Here is a 14,651-nt window from a genome sequence, read left to right on the forward strand (position 1 = left end):
TTAGAGATCTGGTAAAGCTTTAACTAGCAGCAGTTGGTCATAGGCTGTATTGATATGCTCACCTTTGAGATTCAAATACAGCATCTCAGAAATGCTTCAAGCTTCTTTCATTTATTTGACAGAATTCTAAACATGGTTTAAAAAAACAACTTTAAATTGGTTGCTTTCCTGGCATGGAGTTGACTTTTAACTGTAGTTCACAAATTTTCAACAGGGTTGAGGTTAGGGGGTTGATATTCCAGCAGTTCTTAATGGCAGGCTTGATTCTTAGTGGTCTCTGGGTTGTTGCTGAACACGTTTGAATAATTTGTACAATTATTTGAACTAATCACCCTGGAATCTGCAGTTGTTTAGAAGTGGCTCTAAGAGACCTTCCTGACTATGAAGCTATGATTCTCCCTTTTAGATCTCCACTGAGTTCCATGGAGCTTTGCATTGTTCTGAGAATTGGTCAGTCGAATATTTGCTGTCTTAAGTCATGAAAGATGGATACTATACAATTATTTCATCTCGGAAAAAGAACAATTACCATGACATTCATGTCCATGATGACTGTAAACTTCTAACCACAGCTCTCTATATAACGGTGTAAAATGCTTTTACTTTGAAGGTATGATGCCGGAAGTCTGACCAGTAAATAAATAGTGGTTTCTCCGAAGAAGCGCTTCACTTTAGGTTGAGGTCCAGGTGAGGAAAGTTGTTGCAGAGATTTCATTGGTGTGGTTTTTATACGTCGAGCTCTGGTTTGCTTTCATTTATCGTGTGCAACGGAACCGTGGCCGTGGGTTTGACGCCGGGACAGGACACATTTAGCGGAAGAGCTAACACAGTCTGCGCATTACTGAAGTTCAGAGACTGTCGAGCTGGCAGAGGTAACGAACCGTTAGCTAACCCGCTGACAACAAACACTTACCCACTCATTCATTTTCGTGTTTAGTTCTCCCTGTTTGAAGGAACAGAACTTAAAGTAGCTTCATCGTTCTCCTGTCGATGTGCCACATCAACGCGAACTAAGTGAAAGGCATCACCGATAAAGGGCTCATTTTTCATCTCTGCTTGACGTGGCTGAGCTGCAATAAAAGGCTCTTTATATTCCACCAGGCTACAACTGTGCACCTGGCAACTATTACCGCGGCACCACCGAGGAGGTGAAGTACTCCCGAGGAGGATTTTAGACAGAAAATCTAATTATTTGGGAGGAGCCACTCCCCTCTGAGTGTAACAGGGAATCAGCTTACCTGACTTGTAAAGTTGAGGCATCAGCAAAGCAATTATTTTCCTGTGACGGAACTAGTCATTACTGTAATTTTCTGTTATTTTGATAGTTGGATGGTAGCGTTTTACTTGCTTCTTATGCACTAATATTCCAGTCATCATCTGCAGAGAAACTGGATCTATAACGTTTAAACTATTAGAAATATGTTTGAGATGCTGTTAAAATGTTTTGTCCTCGACTATTTGAGCCACAGTTTTTTCATGTTTTTTCATATACATACCGACTTTCATGATAGCAAATTCATTTTTAAAAAAAGATTTTGTTGACAAAGATTGTATTGTTATGAAGCTGAAATTATGAGTGAGATCATCGATTACTACTTACTCTTCATCTTCAAATCCTTATAAATTGTTTTTTTTAAGTGATTTGGAGCAAAAACTGTCCAGGACTCCTTGGGACCCCCTCCTCTTATTTTCTTATCTGGCAAACCCACTGATAAGCTGTTGGCAAGCACTGAAATGTGTACAAATAAGGCTTGCTTGATGGGTACTTTATCTCTTTATTTGCAGGGAAGTGTGTTCACTTGATAACTTTATAGCTCTGTGTTGTGTCCTCCCCAGATGTTTCAAATAAAGAGGATCTGTTGCATTGGTGCGGGTTACGTAGGAGGCCCAACATGCAGCGTCATCGCCCAGATGTGCCCGGAAATCACAGTGACTGTTGTGGACGTCAATGAGTCCCGAATCAAGGCCTGGAATTCTGACACTCTGCCCATTTATGAGGTAGCGTGCCATTATTTTAAAAAAACAAAAAACGTGGCGCTGAGGATAGTAGGACAAGATTAATTATTAGAGATCTGGTTAAACTTTAACAAGCAGGAGTAGGTCATAGGCTATTATCCTGATATGTGCAGCTTGAGATTAATATTCAGCATCTCAGAAAAGCAGTAAAGTGTTCAGATTCATTAAAGTGTTAAAGGAGTAGGTGTAGCCAGGCAACAGTTCCAGGCAAATGTTTTTGTTAAACATTGCTCCACCTCATGGACAAAATGAAACCTAAATTACTTCCAGACTGTGTTGCAACTTTTCTACGTCAACTCTGACCACGGTGTATTGCATCATCGTGAGTAGTTTAAGGTTAGTCAGTGGTCACTGTGAGCTGGTGTTGCACTCTTCACGTTTATTTTTCCTGCTGTCTTACTAACACGGCCTCTCACTTCCTCCCATTTCAGCCTGGACTGAAGGAGGTGGTTGAATCATGCAGAGGAAGAAATTTGTTTTTTTCCACAGACATAGACTCGGCTATCAGGGACGCAGACCTCGTCTTTATCTCTGTGAGTCCATCATTTAGCTCCACACACACACAGCCCTAGAGCCCGACTGATCCTGGATATTCGGTGGTTGAATATAAGTGAAAGATGTCTGTCAGTCTTCAGTTGTATTTAAAAGAGGAGATTGTGGCCTTATTATTTAACTTCTCAGCAACGCATGTAACATGCTATGCAGAACACGTTCTGCTCAGCTGTGATGTGTAACGGCTCTGTAATGACACAGTTTCTAATTTACTCCACTTTTCTCCTTTCTGCATTAAGTTTCTATCTTGTTCCAAATATACAGTTCAACACAGGCCGATAATGATCGACCAAAATTTCATTAGGGTTCTCCATCACACACCGGTTTTGCTTGTTTGGCCCACTGACATAATTAAACTGCACCTCTCCTTGCACTCCTCCAGGTGAACACCCCAACAAAGACTTACGGGATGGGGAAAGGTCGCGCAGCTGACCTGAAGTTCATCGAGGCGTGCGCCCGGCGCATTGTCGAGATGTCCGACGGCTACAAGATTGTCACGGAGAAGAGTACGGTGCCAGTGCGCGCCGCCGAGAGCATTAGACGGATATTTGACGCCAACACCAAACCCAGCCTCAACCTGCAAGTGCGTACCGTCACGTGAACAAAGCTCTTCGACCTTTGCTGAGCTGCTTGTTTCTAAAGTTGTGCTGCCGCTTCAGGTGCTGTCCAACCCAGAGTTCCTCGCAGAAGGAACGGCGGTGCGGGATCTGAAGGAGCCAGATCGCGTCCTGATTGGTGGAGATGAGACTGCTGAAGGTCAAAAGGCGATCAGAGCGTTGTGTGCTGTATATGAGCACTGGGTCCCCAAGGAGCGCATCATCACCACCAACACGTGGTCATCTGAGCTCTCAAAGCTGGTGAGTGAACCTCTGGGTGAGGTCGACCACAGAGAACAGTTTCGTAAATCTGTTGGTTGTTGTAGCAATTTATTAATCGTTTGCAAAAAAAGGCCAGTTTTCTTGGAAAATATCTCATGATTAATATTTTTAATATTTAACAGTCAATAAAAAAATAAATTACCAGAACTACATAGATTAGATTTGTGTTTATTAATCTGTTTCCAAATAGCTGCTCTTTATTTAATCCGTATATTGAAGGGTATATAAAACATGGAAAAAGGGTCAGATAGATGAACTCTGCTTGTAGAAAATAAACTGTGTAAATTATTAAGACATCAACTTTTACTTTGTGCTGTCAATTGATTTCTATGATCAATTTTAATCAGCTAGTTGTTACTCATTTAGCGAAAACGTTGTATTTAGTTATTTATTTCATGTGTGTGAGACGATCCACTCCACCCTACCTTTCAGTCTGTCTGTGAAGCGGTCCTTTTATGCAGGAAATTGAGAAGCGCTCTGGCTGAATGTTTCCATTCAGTAACATCTTCGCCCAGTGCCAGTGCTCTATAAAAGCTCTTGGAGTTAGTTGCTGGGCGTCTCTCCTGCCCTGAGTCACATTTGATTTCTGTGGCTTCTTGGTTTGCTTGTTGGACTAAATGTCCTTGAATGCACCATCTCTTGACTCGTGCATTCACTTGCACTACGGATCACATTGATTACACACACCACGGCTCAATTTCAGGTCTTTGTTCGTTTGATAAAAAAAATAAACTTTTTTTAATTGGATTTGTGAGTCTCCTTCTGTCATCGCTGAGTGGCCTGGTGTATGAGAAGTGTGTAAGTGATTATCACAGTACTTGTCCTTATCACAGAGCTAAACGAGTATTCCTGTGTGTCTGTGTGCAGGCAGCTAATGCATTCCTGGCACAGCGAATCAGCAGCATCAACAGTATCAGTGCTCTGTGCGAGGCCACTGGAGCCGACGTGGAGGAAGTGGCCAAGGCGATCGGCATGGACCAGAGAATAGGGAACAAGTTCCTTAAAGCCAGCGTAGGTGAGAGACAGTTTGTTTTCACATCCGCTGAACATGTACGAATGTTTCCCGTTCATCTCTTTGCTGTTTCTGATGCCTCGTACAGGTTTCGGTGGAAGCTGTTTCCAGAAGGATGTGCTGAATCTGGTGTATCTGTGCGAGGCCCTCAACCTGCCTGAGGTGGCTTCCTATTGGCAGCAGGTGAGAGCGACGCTCCTTTAGATGAGGAGGAGTAGTGGCTGAAGTCAGAGCCTCTCCCGAATGACTGAACACTTCGCCTTAGGCTAAGGGAGATTTTGTGGCAGAATCAATGCAGAACATTTTGGACATAACTGTTTATTTCCAATTAAACAACTTGTACATCTAGTACTGAGTAGTGACAGTAGCACTTATTTTATTATTATTATTTTTTTAAGGTGATCGACATGAATGAGTACCAAAGACGACGGTTTGCCTGCAGGATCATCGACTGTCTCTTCAACACTGTTACCGGCAAAAAGATCGCCCTGCTGGGCTTCTCCTTCAAAAAGGACACGGGTGACACGAGGTGGGTCTCCTCCTTTTATTTTGGCCATTTCTTTCCCGTTTTGATTCACTTGAAATGGCTTTGTTAAACTTTTGTTAATCATAAACCTCAGTGTATGAAAGGATAATGAAGAGCCCATTTCAAACCCTGGGTTTGCTCTTTGTACATACAAAACCTGCAGAGTCACTGCTGACTGCTTTAATGTGCATCTGTGAACTGTAACCTCGATTGGAGCTGACATCAAGGTGTTCGTGTGTGCACGTGTGTTGTGTAACTCCAGGGAGTCGTCCAGTATCTACATTTCTAAGTACCTGATGGATGAGGGCGCCAAGCTGTTCATCTATGACCCCAAAGTCCTTAAAGAGCAAATCATTCACGACCTCTCCCAGCCCAGCATCTCCGAGGACAACCCAGAGAGAGGTGTGTGTGCAGTTTGCGTTGCAGTTTCCAGTGCAGTACTGAAAAACTCATTGTGTAGTTTATTTTTGTCAACACCCTGATTTACTTCATGTCTGTATGAGTGAACCAGGTGGTTTAGTGTAAAGACACCTTCAGCTCACCTGGCTGCAGACAGCTTAAATAAACATGATTGTAATGTGGTAATAAGTGAGCTATAGAGATGCTGCTCTGTGGGTGGTGTTACCTTTGTACAGGGCATTGCTAAGCAAACTGGTTACGGGCTCGAGCTTGACACTTTACATGCAGACAGGAGAGGTAATGATGTTATAATCAAACACCTTTAAGATCAAAACTATTAAATGACTACTCCTTTTCTGATAATAAAATCTGATAGGACTTGAAAATAAACCAGAATTCCAGGATGTATTTAATAAGATTTATAAAACTGTAACTCTGACTGTGCTGTAATAGTTCAAATTGTCTGTTGGGGAGAATTTAAGCCAACAAAGTATATCATGTCCTCTACACCCACCAATGTTATCTTTGGGTGGGTGTAAAGGACATTTTCAAGAGAACCTAAGATAGGATAGGGACACACCATGTCAGAAGCGACTAAACTTCTTAAACATCGCCTGTTTTTGCTCCATTCCTGCTCCATATTTTCATTCTTGAACTTTGGTACAATTCACATTTCAAAATGATCATTGTTTGGCTTTTACTGGGCCTTGGTGCAGAAAGTGTTTGTCTTTCCTCTCTTCTGATTGGCTGTCCCTCACAAACAGCAGGTGTGAAGAGCAGGCGGGTGTGGCAGCTGTAGCAGAGAGAACCACATTAGATATTGCTTCTCTTAGATGCCACTGAGATCTCAGTAACTTTCAGTTGCTTTATCAGTAACTAAAGCAGCACTCACTAACACTAATTTGTTTGAACTGTTCTTCATTTTTAGTGTCTGAGTTGGTGACTGTGACATCAGACCCTTATGAGGCTTGCCAGAGCGCTCATGCATTGGTCATCTGCACAGAGTGGGACATGTTTAAGGTCCCAGTTACATTTTACTACTACTTTTATTTTTTTTAAATGCTTCGTATTTTAGGAATATGTGAGAAAACATTTTAATAGTCATATCTGCTTAATCCCACCACAGGAACTGGACTACGATAAGATTTACAAGAACATGCTGAAGCCGGCTTTCATGTTTGATGGCCGCAGAGTGCTGGACCACCTTCACCCTCATCTCCAGAGCCTTGGCTTCCAGGTAAGATTTACAAAAAAAAAAAGTTCCAACCCCTCCATCATGTAAAAATCCAAAGTATTTAAGTTTTGGTTTTTTTGGTTTGTTTGTTTTCCTGTCTGCAGATTGAGACCATCGGTAAAAAGGTGACACCAGCACGAATCCCCTACACTCCAGCAGCTGCTGGTCCTCGAATCACTGCCAGCGACGTTCCCACCAGCAAAGCAAAAGTCTGAAACTCATTTCTTCATCACTCAACATGCAGCAGATTCCTCCTAGCCTTTCCCCCCCTGTAGCTGGTGAAACAATCCAGATCCTTCTCCCTCAGATGCTGTATCATGCCCGATGAACAGTGTGTGTGGGGGGGATTGGATGAGAGCTGCTGATCCTTGAATCCAAAATTTGTGAATGATTGTTTTTTGTTTTTGATTAAAGCATTCCATATGCGGTTAGTTTTATACATTTCACATATCAGGTACACCTGTTGGACTGATTTCTGATGAACACTATCAGCCTGAGTGTTATATTTACTGTACAATCAACTATTGTTCTAAATCACAAATTTTATACTTATAGTATTTTTTATAAATCTACTGTATGTTAGTCTGTCCTCAATATCTGTGGCTGTTTACTCAAAAGGGCCAATGCAAGTAAATTAATTTTTCTGTTTTGTCTGTTTCAAAAGTAATAATAATAAAAAAATAATTAAGAAATGACAAACTGCAAAAATGTGACCTTTAAGACTTTTATTTCTATAAATATCAATGTACATTTGAACTGATCGGTATGCAGCACAAACATCTTTCTTGTCCAGCTGTGACATTTACACTGTTTTACTCTAGAAAAAGTGCACTTTCTTCCAAATTGGCTGTTCAGCAAATACACGGGTATCAAAATCTTTTGCCACCCATTTACCTGCTGGGAGGCTAATTGCCCTTGCTTTGTACCTTTCTTCCACACAGTACAGGATGGATGGTGCTTCTTGTTTTTGTATCACAAGACTGATCAAAAAAAAAAAAAAAAAAGGATCCCGCTTCATTAAATCAGTTCTAAAGAAGCAGACATGAAGATTGTATAGGAATTTATTTTACTTATGTATTAATCACATTTTATTGTATAATGCCTTGGTGCCACTGGATTTTAACATGTCTCACACTCATACAGTAAGACAAATGGTGGGGGTCTAGTAAGGAAGTTGGTGGAAGCAGACAACTCCACAGGAAGAGTCTTTTGTCTCTTCGAGGACTCTGGGAGGTAGCAAGGGAGTGTGAACCTTAAGGTGTGAAACAGCTGCGTACTGCCTTTTGTTCCTGAAGAAGGTATTTAACTGGGAGCCATGCTAGGCTCAGGGAGACTCTGCTGACCTGCCCCGCGGTCATGCAGGCTCTCCGCCAACTTGGTTGTCTGTTGTCTTTGTGTGTTTGGATTAAAGAGTGTTAGCTACTGCTCGTCTGTAGGCTTTATTTAATCGAAAACTTCCACAACAAGGTGATCGTGAACAGAGCCCACTGTTAAAGGTCAGTAGCTGTTGAGAATAGATTCCTTAATATACATCATAGTTAAAGAGAATATAGTTTGGGATTGATTGTAATATTACAATATGGCCGTTAATGGGTGTAAGAAGGCCTGGAATGGGAACAAAGAACTGGGGTGCAGGGCAGGAGGACAATCAACCTGGGCCAGGAAGCAAGAATTACTGAGGGGGAGGGGGAGGCAAAGGGACACTACCTTAAAAGGAGATGGGGTCAGGGTGTCAGCACCCTTGGCCACTGTACTAGTGTATTTCCATTGTGGGGGTGTTTACTGTAGGGGGGAGGAGACCAGAGGTTATAACTGTAACTGTTGTGTGGAGTTCTTTAGATCAGCCTTTAGCATAGGACTGCAGTGTGCTGATCTCCAGATGCATTTGTAAGAATAATGGGTAATAAAAGGATTGTGTAAAACATGGAAACATCTCAGCGTGATCTCTACCAGGACCAAAAGAATTGCAGAGACCGGCGTTGTCTCAACATAGCTTTTTTTTTTTTTAAACCCAAAGTTCACTGAGACGAGGGATGGGATTTAGGAATCCCCAAGGAGCGGAAGCAAATTACAGCCTCTGCTCCTGACAGCTGGGCGAGTTGGTGGACACTCGGGTTACCCAACGTGTCTGCTGTTTGTTCTTTGATAGTCTCTTTAAAATGCAGCCCTCTGGCTTTTTCTCAGGGAACACAGAGCAGCAGTTAGAGTATGGTCCCTGTACTTACAAGTCTGTTATTGTCACTTCTGTAGCTTTATTTAATGCCTCCCACAAACATTGTACTAATATTAAACATGTTTCCTGTGCTGTACTTTAAATCGGTGCATTACGTTACAGATGGACGAAGCTCATTTTGTCACTGCGTACAGCTGAACGCACACAGCAGGCTCCTCATTCTGCTGCTTCTGTTTCCCTCTTCTTCAGTAGATTCTTTAAGAAGAATTCGCCTGTGAAGAAAGAAAAGAAGAAATGCACTGAATTCATCCATCCTCTGCTTCTTGTCCTGTTCACAGGAGCAGCAGTCTAAGCAGAGATCCCCAAACCTACTTTCCCTGCCCACTTATCCCAGTTCTTCCATGGGGGACCCTGAAGCATTCCCAATTCACCTGAGAGAGATAACCTCTTAAGGCTACTGTGGGGTCTGCCCCAGGTCCTCCTCTAAATAGGACATACCTAAAATACCTCATTTAGGAGGAGGAGGAGTAGCAGCTCCACACCGATTCCCTTCCAAATGACTGAGCTCTACATTCCTGTCTCTGAGGGGGAGCCCACCCGCCCTTCAGAGGAAGCTCATTTCCACCACGTGAATTGATCTAATTTTTATTGAGTGATTTGGCCCAAGTTTTACTGCTGAATTTGTCTGAAAATGCAAAGCCACGTTTAATAACATGATTTCTCTTCTTAACTGAAACAAATTAACTGTCTCTCTTTTGTCTTTGTAATCATATAATTATGCTTATAGTTGATATCCCTGATCACAGTGTTTTGTTTTTATTTTTATCTCTGACCTAATATCTCCATTTTTATTTGAATGTTTTTGGCTTAGTTGGCTTTGGACAGTCACGAGGATGATTTGTGCACTTCATTAGGCACTCTTTTCCCCACCTGATCGTCTCTTTAAAAAAAAAAAAATTGCAATGTTTATCTGACAAAGTCTATAATATGTTTCCAGAAGTGCAAAGTTGAAAATATGTAACTAAGGACATGTTGAATATTAATATATCCAAAAAATACTAATAAACATTTATTAACATCACTTCTCACCTGCTTTGTAGGAGGATCGCACCAGTGGTCCGCTGGCTGTGTAGGTGAAGCCCATATCACTGCCAACTTTTTCCCAGTGGGCAAACCTCTCTGGAGTGACATATTCCTCCACCTAAATCCCAAAGACACGCACAGAGTCAGAGTGAATGTGTCTGTAGCCAGCAGCACAGCAGTAGGAGTGTTTACCTTTAGGTGGCGTTTGGTCGGCTGCATGTACTGCCCGAGTGTTAGACAGTCCACTTCTGCCTCTCGCAACTCTGTAATGACATCCTGTCAGAAAACTGTAGAGTTTGTCTGATTTTTTATAATGTGTGTGTGCGTGAGACAGCGGACTACACACCCGTCATAGTGCTGATGATCTGTTGGTCAGTCTCTCCGAGCCCCAGCATGATGGAGGTCTTGGTGAGCACCGTCGGTTTGACCTTTTTAGCGTGCTTCAGGACGCTCAGAGACTGATCAAAGTTTGCTCTGGGATCACGTACATGCCTGTAAATACACGACAAACATCACTGTGCATCTGAGAAATGTCTCTGCTGCACCACCTGCTGGTCAACATGTGTTACTGCAGTGTAACGACATTGCATGTTGTTATTAACTTTAACAATACTTCACACGAGCCTGCTTTATACTGTGTGTTTATGACCATGAATTTAAGCTTTTTAATGGCAGAACTAGAAATTAGATGCTCAGATTTTGACTCTGAGGACTTACAGTCTATTAAAAATCCCTCAGTACCTTTGTAGCTCGCGCACTGTTTCCACATTGTGGGCGTACACGTCTAATCCCGACAGGGCGATCTTTTCCACCGCTGCCAGGTCTCCACGGAAATCAGGAGTCAGGCATTCAACCAGAATCTGAGGATTTCTAGCAGGCAGGATCAAAGTTGCTTTTACAAAGACATTCAGATAATGTAATAAATCCAAAAGGGGCGGAGTCGTGTTTACCTTTCTTTCAGGTTAGTAACCGTCTTAGCAAAGTGCTCCGCTCCACCATCAGCAATATCTGCACAAAAATACAGAGAGAAGAAAAATCTAAGATATATATGATATATAATATTTTGAAAATGCCTTGAATTTTATCTTTAATTTGTGGACATTTTTGTATTTGTAAACTGAAAGTTAAAACCAGAACAGTCTGATTTCTTTACAGCTTTATGTTATTAAATTCTACAAATTGCAATGCAGTTGATCGTCACTCATGTAATTCTTGCTGATGCACAACAGCAAGAGACTCATGCAGATACAGTCAGGTAAGAAACTAGTACCGTCTCTGTCGACCGAGGTGAGGACCACGTAATCCAGTCCCCAGGCGGCGATGGCTTTGGCTGTGTTGTACGGCTCGTCAGGGTCAAGAGGCGGAGGCTGACGTGCTGTCTTTACTGAGCAAAACCTGCACCCACGGGTGCATGTGTCTCCCATCAGCTACACACACAAATACATTATCTCGCTAAAATAGAACAAAGAATCCAGACAAATACAAAACACTGATATGGCAGCGCCAGTTCATAAAAGAACAGATGGTGAATATTAAAGATTAAAGTGCTTCTTTGCCCTCTTCAAAAACTGGAAGTAAATTCAGAGAGCAGCAGAGACTCACCATGATGGTGGCTGTGGCTGTGGCGTACTCTCCTCCTCCCCAGCATTCCCCGATGTTCGGACACCTGGCCTCCTCACACACCTGAGATAACAGACAGATTATTCATAAATCACAACAACAGTCATCTAAAGATGCTTTATATCGTAAGGTAAAGACCCAACAATATTAGAAAGAACTCCAAAACCAGATGAGCTCCTATGAGATAGGACTTTGTGACAGAGGGAAGGCAAAAAAAACAACAACACAAAAAACACTTCAACAGGAAGAAACCTCCAGCAGAACCAGGCTCAGGAAGGGGCAGCCATCTGCTGAAATCCAAACTGGGTGCTGGAAGCTTTGGAATTTTTTGAGCTATCCTACTGCATTTAAACTGTTTTAATGGGCTGTTTAATGTTTTGGCTGCTGTTACACGGGAATTTCAAAATTTCTTTCTTATCTTATTAAACATTTTTCAGCCTTTCTGTTGAAGGTTGAATAGTCAAAAACGTAGCATGTGCCGTTCAGTGAGCTGAGAAACTGCAATATTTTGATAAGTGCGTCAGTGCTACAGCAGTGTGAAGGCGAATCAGCGGAGACCTTCAAAGATCACATTAGTTGCACCTCAAACATTTCTTTAACAGCAGCCAAAAAGCAGCTGGGCTGCCTGACAACTTACAGACGGAAAACTTACCGTGTGAAGGTTGAGATCTCTCAGGGTGTTCTTCAGCCTGTTGTAATTCTTTCCAATGGGGATCTCAGTCTTCAACCATGGAGGAAGCCGCAGCCTGACAGGAACAACAGCAGACAGCTCGGTGTCTAACAGTGCTCTCATCTCTAAGTATCTGTGTCTAAATACTGCTAAAAAACGTTTACTGATAATAAAGAAACCTGCTAGGTCAGAGCCTGCAGTACGGGGAAGAGCTCATTGAGAATTAGTGGCAGGCTGTCAGGTCTGCCTGATGCCCCTACATGTAATAACTTTGTCCTCATCTGTATTTTGAGCTCTATGATGAAAAATCCTGCATGCATTTGGATGCGTTTTGCTACTAAACAGTCGTTTTCTTAATCTCAACTTCACTTGCATCTTTTGTGACTGGCTGCAGGGCGCTAACCAAGCGCCCGTTACTTTTTGCATGTGTCGACTTCGCCTTTAATGCTCATTATGGTGTTGAACTGTTCTCTATAGCATGTGTCTGCACATTTATGGTAGAGCCGAGCAGGCCAACAGCTCATTATCCAACAAACACTTTTATATTTCCTCTGAAATCCATTTTTCCATTTGAATGTTTAATGCAAACATTTTGACTAGCTTTTACTGAAGCTTTAACAGCGTTGCTTATAGCAGTGTTTGTGATGAAGTTTTGGACTCAAGAGACTCAGCTTCTGTTTGTGTGCATTAACAGAACAAAATAAACGTGCAGATGCTGATTTCTATACTAAATGATAGTCGACCTATCATTTAGTATAATCCAACAGCTGCTACAAGTGAAATGCAGTCTGTTTATTTTTGTCAGTGATCATGAGTTTAAAACTCAGACATGCCAGCATCTTAACATGGACTCAAACCAAAGCTCAAGCTCCCCGGGGCCTGAAGCCTCACCTCTCTCCCTTCTGTCTCTTCAGGGTGCCTTTGTACTCAGCCCACTTGCTTTTTTCAGATAATTCCCCTGAAATAAAGTCTTGCAGGTCAGGCCCGTCGTCTCTGAGCAGCTCCTTCTTTCTGTCACTTCTCTCCGGGGAGGGTCTGGTTGATAAGCAGCTGGTGTAAACCTGCAGAGCAACACTGACGATTAGTTCAGGAGCTTCTCTGTGTTTCTACACACGGCAATTCACACTGACAAGGTGGTCACGACTCCGGCTACTAAACTACATATTCGCTTAGACACATACAATCTGTCAGAGGCCTCCTGACAGACCCAGCTGGGAAGCCCGCAGTCAGATTTTTTCACCGGCTGGAGCCGTTAATAGACTATCCGAGCCCAAGTTTGTTAGACTGAGTTGTGAATTTAACTACTCACGTGTGGGATGCATCTGGGACTCAGCCATAGGTGGTTTGTGGAGAAACGACCCGCTACGCAACAACTTTGCTTGAGTAGCGCCATGACTTTGGCTAGCAGGCGGTTAACGTTGGGATAGCACCTCGGTGAACGACTGCTTTGGTCTGGTGCTTCACGTGAAGCGGACAGAATTGGAAAGTATTCTTTAAAAAAAATGAGCTAAAATTTCAACGTAGGTGATTTTTTTACGAACTTAATGGGTTATAGATATATTTTAAAATGAAGACTAGACGAGCTGGAACATAACATTATGGCAGCATTAAAAAATTTCTAAAACAAAATAAGGCAACAGATGGACTAAAAGATGGCCATTAATGATGATAATTTGAAAGGGACTTACATGAAAACATGTTTAAATACTATTTAACAAATTGAATCAGATTCAAATTGAGAGACAATACTCAATATTATACAATACTTAAGTAAGCGAAATCGCCCATCAGTTATAATGTTGAAATCCCTTTGCAGTGAAGTGACAGTGAACGCGTCTCTGGGAGTGCTGAATGTAGACTGTACGATGCCACTCGAATGCAGCAAAGCTAAATAAAATGTTTGAAAAGCTTGCAGTAAAAAATAACAACAGAAAACGCTGCTCTTTAACTTTTGGAATCTTTTTGGTGGTTTGCGACACCTCTGTTCAAATATTTACATCCAAAATATGCGCTCCTCGATCGTCTGGTAATGCCTGCTGGTGGCACGTACAATTGCGTGGTGACGTCGTCCTTTCCTCCTTTCCTCTGCTACCGGCGAGGTGAGGATAACCGAAAAATTGTTGCCTTGGTTTCATCTAACTACATCTATGTCTCTTAAACCTATATTTCGCTCGATTTTGAGCCATCACACTGAGAATATGTTACACTTCTCACCATAATCTGTATTTGTAGCCTACTTTAGCTCTGTCGGGATATATGATGTTAGTTTTAATCAGGTTTGATGCTTGAGGCCTGGCGCTCTGTAAGCGCTGAGGCCCACAGCGGATTCAACAATGCTCATATTAAACATGGCGTTTGCGCGGCTCCAGGTGTTATTTAACAACTTCTAACGTTTTTACTGTATCGGTATCTCATGAAAGGAGCTGGTCGGCTATCTAATGCTTACTTCTGTTAGCATTGTAGCTAAAGCTTGCTGACACCAGTGTGG

The 14,651-nt window shown here is 42.2% G+C and overlaps 2 protein-coding genes across 2 annotated transcripts; one reads left to right on the forward strand and one right to left on the reverse strand.

Annotated features, from left to right (window-relative positions):
- Positions 1 to 682: 682 nt before the first annotated feature.
- On the forward strand, positions 683 to 7,241 carry ugdh (UDP-glucose 6-dehydrogenase). The gene is made up of 12 exons (XM_085356994.1): positions 683 to 872; positions 1,837 to 1,998; positions 2,448 to 2,549; positions 2,951 to 3,151; positions 3,228 to 3,425; positions 4,314 to 4,461; positions 4,547 to 4,641; positions 4,857 to 4,987; positions 5,247 to 5,386; positions 6,312 to 6,403; positions 6,510 to 6,620; positions 6,722 to 7,241. Exons 2-12 carry the CDS (start codon positions 1,837 to 1,839, stop codon positions 6,830 to 6,832), a joined length of 1,491 nt encoding a protein of 496 aa, XP_085213120.1. The 5' UTR covers positions 683 to 872; the 3' UTR covers positions 6,833 to 7,241.
- A 93-nt stretch (positions 7,242 to 7,334) lies between these two features.
- lias (lipoic acid synthetase) lies at positions 7,335 to 13,582 on the reverse strand. The gene is made up of 11 exons (XM_085355977.1): positions 13,473 to 13,582; positions 13,055 to 13,224; positions 12,146 to 12,239; positions 11,476 to 11,556; positions 11,144 to 11,300; positions 10,824 to 10,881; positions 10,615 to 10,743; positions 10,220 to 10,365; positions 10,066 to 10,136; positions 9,880 to 9,991; positions 7,335 to 9,062 (listed from the first exon to the last, which is right to left on the reverse strand). Exons 1-11 carry the CDS (start codon positions 13,554 to 13,556, stop codon positions 9,007 to 9,009), a joined length of 1,158 nt encoding a protein of 385 aa, XP_085212103.1. The 5' UTR covers positions 13,557 to 13,582; the 3' UTR covers positions 7,335 to 9,006.
- Positions 13,583 to 14,651: the final 1,069 nt, after the last annotated feature.

This window comes from Diplotaxodon limnothrissa, linkage group LG6 (genome assembly GCF_057381915.1).
Source record: "Diplotaxodon limnothrissa isolate DT_005_m linkage group LG6, D_limnothrissa_male_GT1.1, whole genome shotgun sequence".
Taxonomy (NCBI): Eukaryota; Metazoa; Chordata; class Actinopteri; order Cichliformes; family Cichlidae; genus Diplotaxodon; species Diplotaxodon limnothrissa.